Raw genomic sequence first — 19,474 nt, 5'->3', positions numbered from 1 at the left:
AGAAATAGTCTGTTACAGTAAAAGTACTATTACCACACTGTAGAAATGCTAATATCACAAAGTAAAAATACTTTGGTACAGTAAAAGTATAAATACCACAGGGTACAAATACTAAGTTGCAGTAAAAGTACTAATACTGTACAGTAAAAGTACTCTTTTGAAGTAAAAGTACTAATACCACACAGTTAAAACATTAAGTTACAGTTAAAGTACTAGTACTACACCTTGTAAAACTACTGTGCATGTTATTGTATTTTGTATATGAACAAAGAGTAATACAGCTCAGTGTGTAGAACAGATAGTGGATCAAGTCATATCTCTGTGTATTTATAGTCTGTAATATGATATGTTTATGGGGACTGGTCTATATATACATGAAGGAAAATGAACAACTGGCATCTTTCAGCGGCTTTTATTCTGAAATCCACACAAGGCGAAGGGGCGGAAGCGCGTCGTCTCGCGGCGCGCGGGCTTGACGTGCCGCTGGCGCTGATGGCGGCGGGGCTCGCGGAGGGTCGCACCGAGGAGGGAGCGCGAGACAGAGAGAGAGAGAGAGAGAGAGAGAGACAGGAGAGAGAGAGACAGACAGGAGGCCCCGGCGGTACCGAGCGGAGACACACCGACACACTCAACGACCGACACACCGACGAAGGGTGAGGAGAGGCCCGCAGACTGACCGGAGGAGGACGGAGCGGTACGGGGGTGTTAGGTAGGTAGGGGGGGGTTGCTATACCACACACACAGACACACACACACACACACACTCACACACACACACACACACACACACACACAGTCATATATATAAATACACATGTTAAGTACTGAGAGTGAGTGGATGTTGTTGTGATAGTTACACTTGTGGCCTTTATGTATTACTTATTGTGTGTGTGTGTGTGTGGGGGGGGTCACATTTCTATTTTTACTGTAAATTACATTTTTAATTCTTGTGTTTTTTACAGATTGTTCTGTATTTTTGAGTCAGATAATATATATTTTTTATGAATATTTCTAATTATCATGTTTAATTATTCTTTAATCTGGTGGCCTCGTGCCTTAAAGGGCCCCTGACCTTTATTTTAGTCTTATAAATGATTTAAAAAAATATTGTGAGAATAAATATATATTTAAATTCTAATTTATGAATACATTTAGTTTGATATTAAAGATTGAATCTTTATACAATATTTGATTTGTTTTGAAATCAGCTCGTCTACTTTTCATTAAGTAGTGTTTTTAATTTTTTTAATATTGTGAAAACAATATTATTATTTAATCTTTGTTGTATCCACTCAGTGATATTTATTGATTTGATTGGCATGAGCTGTATTTAATAATCTTATTTATTTAATATCTTATTTTTAGTTATTGCACGTATGAATCTTTTGTGCTTTTATTGTGTTAAAAATGTGAATGTAATGCTTGTATTAGTGTCAGGATGATGCTTTATGTTGTTTTTTATTGAATGGGGCAGAATTTAAGTTGTTAAACTGTTAAAATCTGATTTAATAATTCTGTCAGAAATAGTTCTGGTGTCATAACATATTTTTACAAGTAATATTTTCACTACGAGGGCCAAACTCAGAGCGTTGAGTGTGATATTTATGAGTTATTGAAGTATATTTGATTTCATTAGTTTCATTTTATTTCCGTCATTGTGACATTGTGATGAAAAACAGGTATTTTATTTAAAGTAATATGAAAAAGTACTGCAGTATCTTCAGCTAATGAGTTACTAGACTACACAGACGTTATAGTAATATAATATTATTGTAATATTATAGTCATATCATACAGGGCTTAAAATAATAAACTGGGAACAAGTAGGCCCGTTTTACAAAACAGCATATTTAAGTATTATTGGTTTATATTTAAATGTGTCTGCAGAAGCTCTTTTAATCAGGTACTCTTTTCACTACCTGCTCAGGTACTCTGTTCTCTACCTGTTCAGGTACTCTGTCCACTACCTGCTCAGGTACTCTGTTCACTACCTGCTCAGGTACTCTGTTCACTACCTGTTCAGGTACTCTGTACACTACCTGCTCAGGTACTCTGTTCACTACCTGCTCAGGTACTCTGTTCACTACCTGTTCAGGTACTCTGTCCACTACCTGCTCAGGTACTCTGTTCACTACCTGCTCAGGTACTCTGTCCACTACCTGCTCAGGTACTCTGTCCACTACCTGCTCAGGTACTCTGTTCACTACCTGTTCAGGTACTCTGGTCACTACCTGTTCAGGTACTCTGTTCACTACCTGTTCAGGTACTCTGTCCACTACCTGCTCAGGTACTCTGTCCACTACTTGCTCAGGCACTCTGTTCACTACCTGCTCAGGTACTCTGTACACTACCTGTGTTGTTTTAAAGACAGTTGCTAGTTGACAAAATAAACAAGGAGGGATGTGACCCTCTTCTCTGAGGTGAGGGGCCTGGCAATGCATTATGGGACTGACGGTCCTCAGAAGTACAGCAATACAAACAAGTGTGTGTGTGTGTGTGTGTGTGTGTATGAAGAGGCATCATTGTGTGGTTTTGTGGTTTGAGCTGCTTCACTGATGAATATCAAACAGGCCTGTGTGACGTCCTGTCTATCAATAAACTATTGTCTTCTCTCTCTCTCTCCAGTTCAGGACCTCCTATTGGCCGTCACCCTGTCTGGCTCCGCCCCCACCCCACTGTACTACTACAGCTGCAGTAGTCGTAGTATTTGGTTGCAGTAACATTGAAACTGCCACTTTAGCTGCTGCTTCATTGTGAAATCAGAAGTATTTCACCTGTTAGATTAGCTTCATTTTGAAGCTACTTGCCGTTAGCGGCTAACAGCTAGCACAGCAATTCCACTTCACACTCTTCAGAAAATATAAATTTCTTTTGGAGAATAAATGACCTAAAAGGAAAATGTAGCTGCGCTTCGATCTGAGGTTTTTTTTTGTTGGTGTTTTGCTAGCTAACAGCTAGTTAGCCGCTAGTGGAGAGCGGTGGCGCGGGGCTAGTTTTTGCGGATCAGAGCGGGGGCGCGATGGAGTACCACTCCGGTGGCAGCCTGCCCCTGCTGGGGAGACCGCGGTACTGCCCTGGGGCCAATGCTAACGGAGGCTACCTCTGTGAGACGGGACACTGCTGCGGAGAGACCGGCTGCTGCACTTACTACTACGAACTCTGGTGTAAGTTGGTTGCCCTGTACTACCAGCTACAACGTTAGCATATAGCCTAGCACGGATTGATCCAGACTCCATTGAGAAAACGAGCATTTTAAGAGTTGTTTGTTTGTCGTTTTGAGGACAGACCGGACGAAGCATGAATTTAGACTTTTTACTAAATCGGCATCATTATGTTGTTATTTCGGCATCGTTTTTATCTGTTTAAGGCGATTAAATCACAGCAACATCTGTGTTTTTTTTTTTATGCATACTGGTGTAGTAAAGCAGCCGATGTGTGGTTTGCAAGAAGAGCTCTAGCTTGTTTACTACAGCTGTATGAACCCAAAACAAACATTATGCTGTGATTTTATTGCAAAACAACAGATAAAAATGATGCTGAAATAACTACATAATGATGCCGATTAGTAAAAAGTGTGAATTCATGTTTTGTTAGTTCTCTCCGCAAGACGACAAGCAAATAACTTTTAAAATGCTTGTTTTCTAAATGGAGTATGGTTTGATCAGTGCTAGGCTATGCTAACAATGTAGCAGCTCCATCGACACTCAAAATAACGTCATCTAGGTGTAAATACGTCAGCATGTTATTGTTTATTGTTTTGTATATTTATCCACATAGTCTGGTCTCTGTACTGATATGACGGTGTTTTCAGGGTTCTGGCTGCTCTGGACTGTCCTCATCCTCTTCAGCTGCTGCTGTGCGTACCGACACCGTCGAGCCAAACTGAGGGTTCAGCAGCAGCAGAGGCAGAGAGAGATCAGCCTGCTGGCTTATCATGGAGCCAACTCATACCCGTCCTCCATGCTGGACCTCAGTAAGACCTGTCTGTCTGACTGAATGTCTGTCTGTCTCTCTGTCTCTTTCAAATTTAATGTTTTTTACAGAATCTGTTTAAAGTAAACGGTTTATTTGTGGCAAGATTTTAAATGAAAACATGTCAAATTAAAATGCTTTTGATGAGGTATCACCAATTTAGGCTTCGTTTTGGCTGCTTTTTCTGACTGAATCATTTGTCACACATGATGTGTTCAAAGACCGCCGGAAAGATGAAAATCGGACGATAATGACGGGTTTTACAGCTTCTAGCTATAATACATGGTGTAGTTTTGGCGATGGTTTAAAGAAAACATGCTTTTCGTTCCCGCCGGCGGGTCTTGGGGTTCAGAGGGCTAATGAATCAAGTATTAACAATAGCAATTTAAACGTTATGTCAATGTTGTGTTCCACTTGTTTCCACTGCCCCCAAGTGGCCAAAAAGAACAATTGCAGGTTTCAAAGTATCATCCAAACTCCTTTGCTCTAACCTCGCTCCCCTCTGCTGTCATGTTAGGTTTCCTGGCGTCTCTGAAGCTGCCGTCCTATGAGGAGGTGGCGGCTCAACCCTCCACCCCTCCCCCACCGTACAGCTCCGTGTTCACCACCCCGCGGTACCCGCAGCCCCCCCGCACCGCCGATCCCCACCTGCTCACGCAACATCACGACCCGCTGCTGCACCGGCCGCTCAGCGACGGTCCCTCCTCCCTCAGCTCCGACAACAGGTAACAGTGCCGCCGACGCTACTGGGAGTACTGGTATCAATGCTACTGAAGCTACTAGTAGCACCACTAGTAGCACCTCTGGGAAAGAAGCAGTGGTACTCTGAATATTCTGGACATAACGTCAGCAGTTCAGGAAATTACTGATGACATGACTGGGAATGCTGGTAACACTGCTTGGAATACACTATTGGGAATTCTGGGTACAAGTATTACTGTTGTGAGCACTGATAACCCCTTTTGTTCCAATTTAAAGTAACACCATTGATAGTACTACCAGTGACAGTACTGTTAACTGCACAGATACTACTAGTAAGACAAAAAAATGAGGTACTGGCACTACTGAGGCTACCACTACTGCAACTACCACTACTACTGCTTCTACTTCTGCTAATACTATTCATTTGACTACTGGCAGTGATACTGAGACTACTGGTGTTGCTACTATTACTACTTCTGCTACGACTATTGTACCCAAAACAACTGTAATTCCTTAAATGCGTCTCTCCTGTAGCTCCAGTTGTTCCTGTGACTCCTGCTGCCCCTCCTCTCCGTGTAGCTCCTCCCTATCGGCCCCCGTCACGTACGAGACCGACACGAGCCACGCCACCACGCCCAGCGAGGCCGCAGCCCTCGCTTTTGACATCACCATGGAGACCATCACGGCTGCGGCGACCTGTTTGGAGGTAAACGAGACCCGATTGGTCTCTGAGAGGTTGGTTGCCACGGTGGCCATTGACATCGAGGATGAAGACGAGGCCGAAGCACAGGAAACCGATGCCACGGACTCATTGGTTCCCAACCGGGCTGTTACTGTTGCGGTTGTTACCGGGTCGGCCTCCCCGCAGCCGCTGCTGTCTCCTGATTCAGAGGTGGCTCTTCCCGTTGTAACTACATCTCCCATAAAGCAACAGCTCAACCTAACACCGTGTACCCCAATAGTCAGCACCGGTAGCCCAGTTACAGTCCGTAGTCCAAGTGTTGTTGACTTATTACTCCCCTCAATCCAAACAATAAACATTGAGGGTCCAGCCGAGGGCCCCGAAACTACCCCTGCCCCAAAAATCACCTTAATGTCCGGACCCTCCACCCCAACAGCTAGCACTTCTGACAACCCTACAGCCACCCAAACCCTCAAAACCCTCGATCTAACAAGAACGTTTGATACAGCCAATGTTCCAAGTAGTCCAAACTCAGTTCCAACCCCAGATGTTGGAAGGACTTTGGCCTTGATAACATGCTCAATCCCAGACCCAAATCCTAGTCTTGTGCCAATTCCGGCACCTTTAAACCTTACCCAAGTTCCATCCCTAGTACCTTCAAAACTTACCCAAGCTCCAGTCCCAGTACCTACTAACTTTACCCACGTTCCAGAACCAGTAATTTCAAACCTTATCCAAGTTACAGAACCAGTACCTTCAAGTCTTACCAAAGTTCCAGCCCTTGTACCTACAAACTTTACCCAAGTTCCAGCCCCAGTACCTTCAAATCGTACCCCAGTTCCAGCCCTAGTACCTACAAAACTTACCCAAGTTTCAGAACCAGTACCATCAAGCATTACCCAAATTCCAGTCCTAGTACCTAAAAATGTTACCCAAGCTCCAGAACCAGTACCCACAAATTCTAGCTCTGTTATGGACCCAATAATTATAAATCTTACCCAAGTTCCAGACCCAGTACTGTCCAACCTTACCCTAGTGCCAAACCTACAACCTAAAATCACCATAGTATCCGACTGTGAAACAAACCACATTCTAAAACCTGCACATTCAGACCTTACCCTTGCTACAAATGCACCTACATTAGCCCATGGCCAGTTTCCAGAACTGTCACCTGGGTCAGATGTAGCACTGGTTCCTCCAAGCCCAATATCAGGCTTACTCTACCACCCAGAGTCTGTTGCTGTTATTGTATCTTGTCTAGATCCAGCTGCAGTACCAGCTGGTTCAGGTCCTTCTGTGGTCCTGTTTCAATGGTCAGACTCAGATCTTATCAGTCCATCAGCATCAAATGTCCAGGCTGGTTTAAGTTCTGGTTCTGGATCTGCATCGTGCTCTAGCGTTGGTTGTAGATCAGGTCCACTGTCTGCTCCTACCCCAGCGCTCACTTTCATGACACCCGCATCCTCTTCTTCCTTCTCCTCCTGCCCATCCATAACCATAGAGTTTGAATCTTCTCAGTCTCCCCTTGCATCCTCACCCTCTTCCCTTCCAGCCCCAGCGTTACTCCTTGACCCCCTCACTGCTCTGCACCAGCCCAACAAAGGTGGATCTTCCTCCGGCCACGCTTCCTCCCTCTCCCCCTCGCCTCGAGCCACCCAGTCCCCTCCGAAACAGACTCTCTTCTCCCCTTGCGTGGACGTCTTTGAACCAGGACCTCCCAGCTGGGAGGACGGGGAGGAGGAACCGGAGGAGGGCAATGACGACGAAGATGAGGACATGGGAGCTGACGAGAGCCAGTATAGACACCGGCGCCTTACCGGCGACTCTGGCATCGAGGTGTGCCGGTGTCGGGTGGAGGAGGAGGAGGAGGAGGAGGAGGAAGAGGAGGAAAGGAAGGAGGATGGCAAGAGAGGAGGAGGTGGGGATAACAAAGGAGGTGGAGACACTGATCTCCATGACAGCGTGGACTGCCCCGCCAGAGGTCAGACCACCACGGGGGAAGGACTCAGACCGTGTAACTCCACCTCCACCACGACACCAACGCCCGAGGATGGCGGCAAAGTTGTCATCGTCATGGAGACTGTGTGATTGGCGGAAGCCCGGGGGCGGAATCAAACCACTCGTCATCCCAGACACGGGATGAACAGGAAGTTAATGATAGGGGGTCGATCCGAGTTTTTTTTTTCTGTAACCCAGGGAGGTTTTGAACAGAGAAGATTGCGATAGTGGAGTCACGTTACTGAATGTAGCATCTTCAACATCCGTTTGTCAGACACGGCGTGAAGTGTCGGACGTTAGGAAGAGATTCAACATGGAAGCGTTAGCTCGTTACAACTGTGAGGTACTCAGATGTGGTTGGGAAGTATCTGCGTGGAGAGGTAAATACTGCACTACAGAACGGCTGTCAACCATTTGGGAAATGTCCAAAAAAAAAGTTAGGACAGCAAGCCGCTATTTTGTAACTTTGGAGAGTTGTTTGCCAGACAGGAAAGCTCTTATTTGAGGTGCATTGTGGGAAATGTGGGATCCAGTGTTTCGGGAGGTTGACCCATACTAGAAAGTAAAACCAGGGGCCCCTACTCAGCTTCAATTTTGACCATTATTGTTTAAATCTGTCCCCTAACTTTGAATAATACAAATATTTTGAGTTCTTCTTTCAACCTGCATTGTTTACATCCATATTTACCAGCTAGACGTCTTTCGCAAGCACATTGCTACTTTTCTTGACCCGTTATCTATCACTAAATCATTTGTGAAATCAAGGTATGTTAAATAACTTTAAACCAGGACTTATAAGCTATAGTTTAGCCACGGGATAGATTTGAATGATAACATTAAAATGCTAGCTTGCACTGGCTACTTTGTGGTGGCTATGGCTAGCTAGCTAACAAGCTGCCCTTTTCTTAGTGGACGTGATTAGCTCCCAATCAGAAAATTTTCACTCCTCACTTCCGATAAGACAAGATACAGACGCAGCTAGATATCCACTAAGCTAATGTGGCGTTCAGGTCACGTGGGAGTTGGAGCTCACATCTACGTCAAAGTCGTAGTTGTAACCGGGAAACTCCAGAAATCCAACTTTGCACTTTATAAAGTACCAGAAAGAGAAAATATTGATGCTTCAACTAAAAAAACATTGTTAAAGGGAATTAAAGGCTAATTTATTGGATGTAATCCTGTTTGTCCAATTATAAAACAGTGTTGAGTTGTCCAATGACGTCATCATGGGAGTCTTTCCCGTCACGTCCGTCACCATCGGGTGCTTTGACAGAAATGATGTTTTTCTTTCTGGCGTCTGTCTGCCACCGCCAAGTAACAGACCTTACCTTTAAATAGTTGAACATTTAGCTCGTCTTGAGGGTGATGACGGAGGCTTTTGGAACCGTGCCGGGAACAAAGAGTGACTTGATGTGGGAGGATGATTCAGTCTGACTGACAGAAGGGACAAGACTGATTCACTCGTTAGAGGGGACTATCTGATGAAGACGTTCGGTGGGTAGCTTTATAAGAAGGGACTCGATCCTACGCGGAAGGTTTCAGGGTTTGGTTTTCTGTGCGTCAGCCTTTTCGGGGAAGAGAAAAAGCTTTTTGCATAAATAAGAATAAACAATGGGCACTTTTAGAGCGATAACAAAGCACCAAACAACAGACGGGAACACGTCATCGTTGCCCGTCTTTGTCTCTTTCTCTGAATTTTGAGGTCAGACACGACGCTCAGTCTAAACTCTGAAATATTCCCTTTCTTTGCTTCGTGCATCTCTGCGTTCATAGACACATCGTTCAGAACCCTCAATTCTGAATGGATTAAGTTCACATCGTCCTACAACTATTCACCAAACAAGTCGAACTTTTTTAGGGCCTTCAAATGCATTTAGGATTTATTCTTAGACAAACGTAAAGGTAGAGTATATTTAGTCAATTATAGTGTTTTTGTCCAATCACCTTAGAGTCTGATGAGTGAAGAGCAATATTATTAATCAGAAGCGTTGATAGAAAAGCAATGTTTTGTCATTGTTGAGTAAAACAACTGTTGTTTTAATTCAAAATATAACACACTGGCTTTTTTTACGCACCTTTGGTGGATGAAGATCTTTCTAAAAACCCTTCTGGACAAATTAGAAGTTTTCTTTGTCAACAACTTGCAGATGTGACATTTTTAGCCCAACAGCAGCAGTGTAATGATTGTAAAGGCTGAAACAACAAAACAAACAGTTTAACATTCACAGACATTCTGTTGTACTTTTATATGAAAAGTTTTTTAAAATTAATTCCATCAAAACGCTTCTCCAGAATCTAGTTTCCAGAATCTAGTAGCGGGATGAAAATAGAAGCAATGTTCATTTTGTCAACTAAGACTTTTGATCTAATAATTGATCGTAATTATTTTGCCTGCAAAGCTGAATTCTTAAATATTCGAACTGTGTTTTTCATCAGATAACGAGAAGATAAAATCTTTTGTTTTGACTAAAATGACAAAATGACTTGTTTTGGCTCGACTAGATTGAATATAAAGTATAATCTGATGAAAAAGGACATTTGACATATGTTGTGAAGTGGAGCTTCTGATGACGACCAAGACACGTCTGGTTTTGTACGGAACACTTTTACTGTCTGAAACTGCAGTATAACAACTGTTACAGTAAATAGAGCGCAATCTTGCACCCGACATGTATGTTTTTTCTTATCATCATCATTGTTGTCGTGAAGAAGCACGTATCATGCTACTTCCTGTCTCTTCACAGGAAAATCATTTGCGCTTTCATGCTTTTCCCAATAAAAGTAAACATGCAATCAAACAATTTACAACAACACAAGACTAAGACAAAGATTAAAAAAATAGCTGACAATATTTTTGGACTAAAAGTAATGATGAACATTAAAAAGCTGCCAAAATTAACATTGCATCGACGTTAGTTGGAGCTTTTTCTGTCACATTTTCTTAAACCTGCTGCCACAAAGTGCACTTTGTTTTGTTTTTCTTTCCGTAAGCCGCGTTAGAAAGTTTCACAAATAACGTGTTGTTCCTGAACTAGACGTTAGAGCGACTTGGAAAGAAGACACCAGACAGTTATCGTCCGACCGACACCAGATTGAACTGGAACTCGTCAGAATGTTTGTTTTAGAGAGTAAAGAGGGAAGTGTTCCCGATGTAGCTTCAGGTGAGACGAAGGTCTCGGTCTTCAATAACCTGGTCCGAGCTTCTCTACGATGAAGACTTTACAAGCCCATTATGGACTGAGCTACCCATACGGATGCCCATGAGGGACAAATCTTGCCGTTACCGTCTACAATGGCGGCAGCTGGATGTTTAAATCCTGACGTCTCCGTCGTCGGTTTGGAAAAAACCCAACGCGCACAAGATTGGATTCATACGTGGATGGATGGTAAATGATCCAGTCTCTTGTTTTTTAAAACAAAAACCTTTTGTGGCTAAATTCACAGATGTAGGAATCTGCCTTTGAGCGGATGTGGACCTCAAGCAGATTCTCCGAGTGTCGTCTTGTGATATTCGTCTCCGATCGAAAGGAGTTCGTAGAGACTCTGAAGGACTTCCTCGAGAACGCTCAAGGGTGATACTGAGCCGTTGATGTTGTGGTTGATGGTGTTCTTTCTTTTTGTTTTTGTTTACCTGAACTAATAAGGTTATATATCTCCATGGTTACTGAGTGCCATTTCTACTTGACAACTGTTACTACTTAGCGTTAGATGGAGCTGGTGTGGACTTTCAACCAGAGTGACTGTTGTCTCAAATCTGTCCCCGTCGTAGCTCAGGTTCCCAAAGAGGCTCTGCAGCTCTGAGATCAGCCTCAGCTTCAGTCTTCAGCCAACTGATGATGGCCTATCCCCCCCTCGTACACGAGGCTGATGTCAGGGCCGGCCTAATGTTTGGAAACGCCGTCTTTATCTCTTTTTCTGTTGGGCTGTTTTTTAAAATCGCGTCGGTGGACGAAAACCTTCAAAAATGAGTCCTCCCCACTAGAAGAGTTTCACACTGACTGGGTTCACATTCACAGGTCAGATTTGGTTTTAACTAAGAAGTTGATCAACCTCTACTAAAGCTTGGGACATCTAGCTTAAACCCAAAACAAGTCCAAACAACCTAGATTTGAATAGCCCCTGTCCAATCGCTTTAGACTTGAACAGACCTAGTCTAACTTACCCAGACTGGTACAGACCTGGTCCAACCGACCTAGACTGGATCAGATGACCAGGTCCAACCTACCCAGACTAGAATACTACTACCAACCGACCCAGAATGGAACAACAGACTAGGTCCAACCGACCCAAACTCGAATACTACTACCAACCGACCCAGAGTGGAACAACGGACTAGGTCCAACCGACCCGAACTAGAATACTACTACCAACCGACCCAGACTGGAACAACAGACTAGGTCCAACCGACCCAGACTGAAACAGATTCAGTACAACCGACCCAGACTGGAACAGAAGACCAGGTCCAACCGACCCAGACTGGAACAACAGACTAGGTCCAACCGACCCATAAATGTAGGTAAGGGGCGGAGCTGGTTCCTTTGAGGGTAAAATGCCCATTTTTAACTCTGAAACCCAACACGAGACAAAGTTCTCCACCTTAAACCTTGAGATCAGAGAAAAGGACCGGATTGACATGTGAACCCAGTCAAGGTTTTAGACAACTCTTGGATCTTGGCCTCATTAACTGTTCTCATTTAACCGTTTTGGGCTCTTTCACTTGTCCCATGAGGAGATTGGAAGCAGCTTCACCCGTGGTGTTTGACAAAACTTTTTAATTTACTAGAAATGTCCGTGTGCTCCTTCTATTTTTAGTCTAAAGAGCGTTTTTATCTCGTCATCTCTTCTCTGCTGTCCTTCCTGTTTGCATGAGGTTTCTGTCAGGAGGAGCGGAAGAAAGCCGAGAAGAGACTTTAAAATCCCTTAATGTTACGATAATAACGACGCTAATTATTAGTAATACTAAATTAATAGTGTGTGTGTGGATGTGTGTGGATGTGTGTGTGACCTAACTAAACCAGCCTGTTCTAAAAGTGTGTGACGATATACTGAATAAAAACTGTCAAATCTACCTACCACCTGACTGTCTCCGTTCATCCACTGATAATGAAAACACTGTCACCACACTGGAGATCAATCGATATTTATTGATTAAAAAACATTTGGGTTATAAAAAATATCACGTGAAGTCACACTAAATATTTACTTCTTGTTTTAAATGACGTTTAAAGCTCAGTTTAAACTCGGTTTGATTATATTCCACTGCGTGTCTTAGAATTAGTTAGCATAGTGTTAGCATGAAGCTACAAAAGGGTGAAGTTGAAACAGCGCAGCCACAAGCTAGCCTAGCGTTAGCTTCTTTACTGTTTTTAGAGATTTACAATGAGTCATGTTAGCCGCAGACGTTAGCGACGCTAATTAGCTCTTTACATCATCCATCTTCTTACTCTAAATGGAAAATATTTTATGGAACAAATTAAGCTAACTCCATGACAAATTTAGCTACGTATTTTACCTTTACTTTAAGGAATTCCTGAAATTTCCTGATTTTAGGATAATACCTGCAGCTCTCTATACTTGTAACATTATTTTAGTACCAGTGTAAATATTTTTAAATCATTTTAAAGTCGGAATTTTGGATTTTAATGTTATTTTTTTAATTTGAGCCAATAAAAGTTTTAGGTTTTCACAACTATCTGCCCCTCCCCCTTTCTTCACTTGGCCCCGCCCTCCCACCCCGCCCTCGGAGTAACGACGACCTTATAAGGTAACGGCTGCAGGACCACGCCCAGCCGCCCCTGCAGGTTGGGCGGGGGGGCCCTGTCCGGCTGCGTGAAGCTCATGCGCTGGAGCAGAGAGGACAGGAAGAGGAAGAGCTCCAGCCTGGCCAGCGATTCGCCGACGCAGACCCGAGGTCCCGCCCCGAACGGCAGGAAGCAGGAAGGGGAGAACCTCTGGCCCTGGTCGTCAAGGAAACGATCTGGAGAAGGCGGGAAAACCGGTGCTTTGTGGTGTGTTCAGGTGCAGTTTATTGGAGTTAGATATCTGAGGTGGTTTTGGTGGTGGTTTACCTGGGTTGAACAGGTCCGGTCTGTCCCAGTGTTGAGGGTCGTGGTGGATCGACCACATGTTGACCAAAACACGAGTCCCACGACGGACAGAGTGACCTCCAATACTACGACAGACATTTAATGTCACAACTCTTTGTTTTGTGTATAAAATGACAAATAGTCCAAAACCCAGATATTCACTTCTTATCCCCAATAAAATACCCTGAAGTATCTGAAGTACCTGCTGTCGGTCATGGCGGTGTGGGGGATCAGGACCGGGCTCACCGGGCGGATCCTCATGCCCTCGTTGATGACGCAGTCCAGGTACGGCAGCCGGCCGCGGTCCGATGTGCACACCGCCCGCTCGCTGCCCACCTGCTCGTCCAGCTCCTTCTGCACACGCTCCTGCACCTGGAGGGGGCGGGGCATAACAGCAACGATGATTGTTTATTATCAACAACAACACGGACGGGCATCGACAGTGATGGAGGAAGTATTCAGATCCTTTAATGAAGTAAAAGTACAACAACACTGTGAAATACTCTGCTACAGTAAATATACTAATATCACACTTTACAAATACTCTGTTACAGTAAAACTCTGTTACAGTAAAAATTACTAATATCACACAGTACAAATACTGTGTTACAGTAAAGATAGTAAAGATACTAATACCACAATACTACCACTACTAGTAGTAGTGTCATCATGCTCAGTGTATAACAGTTGTAGTAGTAGTAGTAGTAGTAGTAGTAGTAGTAGTATTAGCAGTAGTAGAATTAGCAGTAGTAGAATTAGCAGTAGTACCTCTGGGTGGTGCAGCAGGTAGACCAGGATCCACAGCAGCGTGGTGGACGTGGTCTCCACTCCGGCTCCGAACGCCTCGGCTGCCGTCATGAGGACGTGGTCGTCTGTGATCGTCTCGTCCTCAGACCCCGAGGACTTCACACCGCCGTCTGTCTTACCCTTGAGCAAGGCATCCAGAAGGTCACGGGGGTCACCGTCACTCAGCGAGGCCTGGATTCAGACCACAGAAGAGGGGCGGAGTTTCTTACTGGTAAACACACATCTACATTTATTGATAGAGTAGAGCTGCTCGGTCTGGAGGGACGAAGGACGAGGGACGTTACCTTGTGCTCCTCCAGTTTTCGTGACAGCAGTCGGTCTCTGACGATGATACAGTCCTTCAGTTTACTGAGACACTTGTTGGGAAAGACCTGAAGGACAAGGACAGACTGTATGTGTGTACTTCTGTCCTTATTAGGACCAAATGAGTTATAGACATCGAGAGTGAGGACATTTTAGAAAGTGAGGACATTGAAGAGTGAAGACATTGAAGAGAGAAGACATTGTATAAAATCCTGAACATTTTAGATTAATGTTCATATTAATCTCTTTAATCAGCACATGAATGCAGAATCTGGAGGAAACGGGAACATTTAGGAATCTAAGACGTTGTGGTTGCCGTTGGGTTCAGGTGAACGCACCTTCATCCAGGGGTAAATGTCCACCAGTCCTCCTCGGGCAATCGTCTGCACGATGCCGTCATTGTATCGCATCACTTCCTGCAGCTCGGCGTCACCGTGGCGATAGGTGGCGCTGAACACCAGCGTGCACACGACGTTGGTGACAGCCCGTGTCACCGCGGCAGACGGGTCGAAGCCGCGCCGCCCGCCGGACAACAGCTCGGCACACAGACTGTCCACCGAGGACAGAACTAGAGAGACATTTGTATTAAATATGATCAAATAATGGACGGCTGCTTCATTTAAAACAGATACATAGTTCATGTTGTTTAAGTATTTCTTTCATATTGAAATTGTACCTTTTTCTGGTCCATACCACTGTTTTTATTTTCTCTTGCTATGTTCATTTTTATACACCAATGCATACATTAACGAGTCCTTCCAAACATTAACGAGTCCTTCCAAACATTAACGAGTCTTTCCAAACATTAACGAGTCTTTCCAAATAATAACGAGTCCTTTCAAATATTAACGAGTCTTTCCAAACATTAACGAGTCCTTCCAAACATTAACGAGTCTTTCCAAATAATAACGAGTCCTTTCAAATATTAACGAGTCTTTCCAAATAATAACGAGTCCTTTCAAATATTAACGAGTCTTTCCAAATAATAACGAGTCCTTTCAAATATTAACGAGTCCTTTCAAATATTAACGAGTCTTTCCAAATATTAACGAGTTCTTCCAGACATTAACGAGTTCTTCCAGACATTAGCGAGTCCTTCCAAACATTAACCAGTCTTTCAAACATTAACGAGTCCTTCCAAACATTAACGAGTCTTTCAAACTTTAACGAGTCCTTCCAAACATTAACCAGTCTTTCAAACATTAACGAGTCCTTCCAAACATTAACGGGGTGGAGTACCGATGTCCTGCAGTCGGCTGCTTCCTTCTCCAAACAGAGTAAAGGAGTTGTGGACGAGGCGGCGGTGTAACTTCCAGAGAGGAGTGTAGTCTGAAAACGCGATGTCTTTACCTCCTCGGGTCAACAGGTCGGTGGTCACCTGCAGAAGAAAGGATGGACGGAAGAGGAAGAGATAGAGATGAAGATAAATGATGACATGTTTTTAAATAGTATCATGTAGTAGAACTTTACTCTCTCGCTCTCTCTGCATGTCTCACCATGCTCGGACGTCCAGCAAAGTCTCTCCCTCTCTGCTGTAGAACCTCTCTGGCGTGTTGATGGTTGTTTATCACCAAAGTGTAGTGAGGACCCAGGTAGAGAGCGAACAGAGACCCATACCTGGAACAAAAGATTAACGAGTCCTTCCAAAGATTAACGAGTCCTTTCAAAGATTAACGAGTCATTTTAAACATTAATGAGTCCTTCCCAAAGATTAACGAGTCCTTTTAAACATTAACGAGTCCTTGCAAATATTAACGAGTCTTTTCAAAGATTAACGAGTCCTTTTAAATATTAACGAGTCCTTCCAAAGATTAATGAATCCTTCTAAACATTAACGAGTCCTTCCAAAGATTAACAAATCCTTCTAAACATTAACGAGTCCTTCCAAAGATTAACAAGTCCTTCTAAATATTAACGAGTCCTTCCAAAGATTAACGAGTCCTTTCAAAGATTAACGAGTCCTTTTAAACATTAACGAGTCATTTTAAAGATTAACGAGTCCTTTCAAAGATTAACGAATCCTTCCAAAGATTAACGAATCCTTCTAAACATTAACGAGTCCTTTCAAAGATTAACGAGTCCTTTCAAAGATTAACGAGTCCTTTTAAAGATTAACGAGTCCTTTCAAAGATTAACGAGTCCTTCCAAAGATTAACGAATCCTTCTAAACATTAACGAGTCCTTCCAAAGATTAACGAGTTCTTCTAAACATTAACTAGTCTTTCCAGACATTAACGAGTGCTTCTAAAGTCCTTCCTTTAGAGTCCTTCTTCTTAACAATATAAACTAGTAAACTAATGATTTCTTCCACTCAACAATAAAGAATATTAACTAGTTAACATCAATAACTTCTTCCAATTATTATTGAACAATATTAACTAGTCTTACTAGTTAATAGTTTAATGAGTCTTTCCAAACGTTATTAAACGTTAAACACTGAACATGTTCTACTAAAAACATGGTCGTCGTCTGCAGGAAGCTTCCAGGACCACAAACCCTGGAGGAGGGTTCTGGTTCTGGTTCTGGTTCAGGTTCAGGACTCGGTGGTCTTACCTGCGGCCCAGCTGGGTGAAGAGGAGGTGAGGGGGGAGGCCTCCCCCCAACCAGGGGAGGCTGCCCAGGACGGGGAGCCTCGGCAGGCACGGGACGGAGCCCCGGGACGGAGGTCCAGAGGACGGAGGTCCAGTTCGGTTCAGGAAGAAGACCACCACGGCAACGATGAAGAAGATGAGGAGGAGGAAGGAGGGAGGGAGGGAGAGAGGGGAGATAATGGGAGGAAGAAAGGAGAGGAGACGAGCGAACATGGCTGTGATGATGAAATGGAGGAGAATGAAGAGGGAGACTGAGGAGTCCTGGTTTTAATCTTTATCTCACCATCGAGAAACCTTGGAGAGGTCAGAGGTCATGTGTGTGTGTGTGTGTGTGTGTGTGTGTTTATCCTGGTCCACAGACCTTGGTGTTATCAGGCTGCAGGTCAGAGGAGAGAGAGACGACGTCAGCATGTTTAGAACGTCCTTACGTTTAAAATCAGTCTGTAGTTTAACTGAAGGAGAAGAAGAAGAAAAAGGAAGAAGTATAAAGTACAAGTACCACCTCATAACTGCTCTGAAGTACAACACTTGAGTAAATGTACTTCGTTACTTTCCATCATTGCATTTTAACATCAGCTTGTTTTGTTCACTTCACTGCCCTCTGCAGGGGGAGAGCTGCATTGTGGGTAATGTAGGCGCCAGGATTTTAACAGGAAAGAAGAATGTGTTGAATAGAAAATAGAGGATATCTTGTGTGTGTGTGTGTTCTTTGTACCAGGAGGTGGCACAGCGCCATGGCAACAGTCTCTCCTCCCTCGCCCCCGCACATCCTTCCATCCTCCTTTTCTAACAGTCTGTTCATGAGAGAGAGAGAGAGAGAGTGAGGGTCTCTTCATCCTTTTCTTCTTCATCTTCGTCTTCGTCGTTGTCCGATTGGTCACATGGTTATTTGTTGGGTGCAAACACAAACGTTGGAGACTTCACGAGGACGTTATAAACAGTCGTAGAGCGGTGGAAGCTTGAAGCTGCAGTTCCTCTCTTGGCCACTAGATGCTGCTCTGGAAGTGACTTCAGATTAAAGCTTCACTTTAATGTCAGAGTGTGTCACAAATACCAGGATATATATATATATATATATATATATATATATATATATATATATATATTATTTACTATTCTTTATGTGATGTTGTCGCTATCATTTTATTTTACTACATTTTTTTATTTTATTAAATTATCGTATTTATTTTACTGAATTATTGTATTTATTCATTTTAATTTACTAAATTATTTTTATTCATTTATTTATTTTACTTATTTATTTGTTTAATCGAGTGACGAGCTTGCTGCTGAGCTTCTATTTCCTGACTTCATCTTTTACATAACGCCCTGAATCTGCTCCCGTCTCCATGGCGACAGCATGAGTGTCACATGTGTGTCACGTGATAGGTGGCGGTCTCCAGACGAGGACAGACGGTCAGTGAGACAGAGACGGACCCGTCTGTCTCTCATCAGAAGGTCCTCTGGTTATAAATAATCTGTGATGACGACTGAGATGTTAAAAACAGGTTTCTGCTCATCATCAAATAGATTTGATTTGTTGTTGATTTCCTTTCTGACGGTTTCTTCTTCGTCCTCTCTCACTGTGCCAAAATAAAATGCTAATTTTTATGTGATTTAAAGGGCCAGCGCTTTCATTGAAGTTTAATCACCTGAACACGTTCGTGACGTCGCCCACTGGTTTGTTACCGACGTTGTAAAGCCCAGAGTTAGAGTCTTGGTTTTTGGCCATCGCCAACTGGATTTTCGGCCATCGCCATCTTGGTTCTTTTCTTGGCCGTCACCATCTTGGTTTTCTGGCCGTCATCATTTTTTTTTTTCCGCCCTCGCCATGTTACCAAGGGGGGGGGGGGGGGGGGCGACTCCACTGGTTGTATAGAAGTCTATGAGAAAATGACTCTACTTCTCTCTTGATTTATTACCTCAGTAAACATTGTAAACATGAGTTTATGGTCTCAATCTCTAGTTTCAAGTCTTCAATACAGCATGATGTTCATTTAGTACATTATGGTCCATTTAGAGTCAAACAGACCATAAAGCAGGGGATGCTTTAGGGGTGGGGCTACATGCTGATTGACAGGTTTCTACCAGTCCAAATATGGTCACTTCCTGTTCACTGGCTGCAAAATAAACCAAGATGGCGACGGCCAAAACACAGAACTCAAACCTTCAAAACGTCCACAAATCAACAAGTGAAGTCACGACAACTTCGTCCACTTTCATGTCCTACGTCACCTGAAGGCCACCTTAGTTCTCTGACACTCATGTAAAACCATGCTGTCTGTTATTATGATTGTTATGGTTATGATGGTTATGATGGTTGTGATGGTTAT

The 19,474-nt window shown here is 43.5% G+C and overlaps 2 protein-coding genes across 2 annotated transcripts; one reads left to right on the top strand and one right to left on the bottom strand.

Moving 5' to 3' along the window:
* The first annotated feature begins 462 nt into the window (after positions 1-462).
* LOC116400935 (mucin-2-like) lies at positions 463-12,427 on the top strand. The gene is made up of 5 exons (XM_031879049.1): positions 463-709; positions 2,626-3,164; positions 3,812-3,973; positions 4,490-4,697; positions 5,209-12,427. The coding sequence occupies exons 2-5, from the start codon at positions 3,020-3,022 to the stop codon at positions 7,442-7,444; spliced, it is 2,751 nt and encodes a 916-aa protein (XP_031734909.1). The 5' UTR covers positions 463-709; positions 2,626-3,019; the 3' UTR covers positions 7,445-12,427.
* cyp17a2 (cytochrome P450, family 17, subfamily A, polypeptide 2) lies at positions 11,376-18,175 on the bottom strand. The gene is made up of 10 exons (XM_031879050.1): positions 17,503-18,175; positions 17,104-17,356; positions 16,047-16,167; positions 15,790-15,928; positions 14,889-15,118; positions 14,532-14,618; positions 14,209-14,418; positions 13,643-13,812; positions 13,423-13,526; positions 11,376-13,331 (listed from the first exon to the last, which is right to left on the bottom strand). The coding sequence occupies exons 2-10, from the start codon at positions 17,352-17,354 to the stop codon at positions 13,066-13,068; spliced, it is 1,578 nt and encodes a 525-aa protein (XP_031734910.1). The 5' UTR covers positions 17,355-17,356; positions 17,503-18,175; the 3' UTR covers positions 11,376-13,065.
* Between the last annotated feature and the right edge of the window lie 1,299 nt (positions 18,176-19,474).

Source organism: Anarrhichthys ocellatus, unplaced genomic scaffold (genome assembly GCF_004355925.1).
Source record: "Anarrhichthys ocellatus isolate YVR2014 unplaced genomic scaffold, GSC_Weel_1.0 scaffold221, whole genome shotgun sequence".
Taxonomy (NCBI): domain Eukaryota; kingdom Metazoa; phylum Chordata; class Actinopteri; order Perciformes; family Anarhichadidae; genus Anarrhichthys; species Anarrhichthys ocellatus.
Note: the sequence above shows the minus strand (reverse complement) of the source record. Positions and strands in the feature narration are given on the sequence as shown.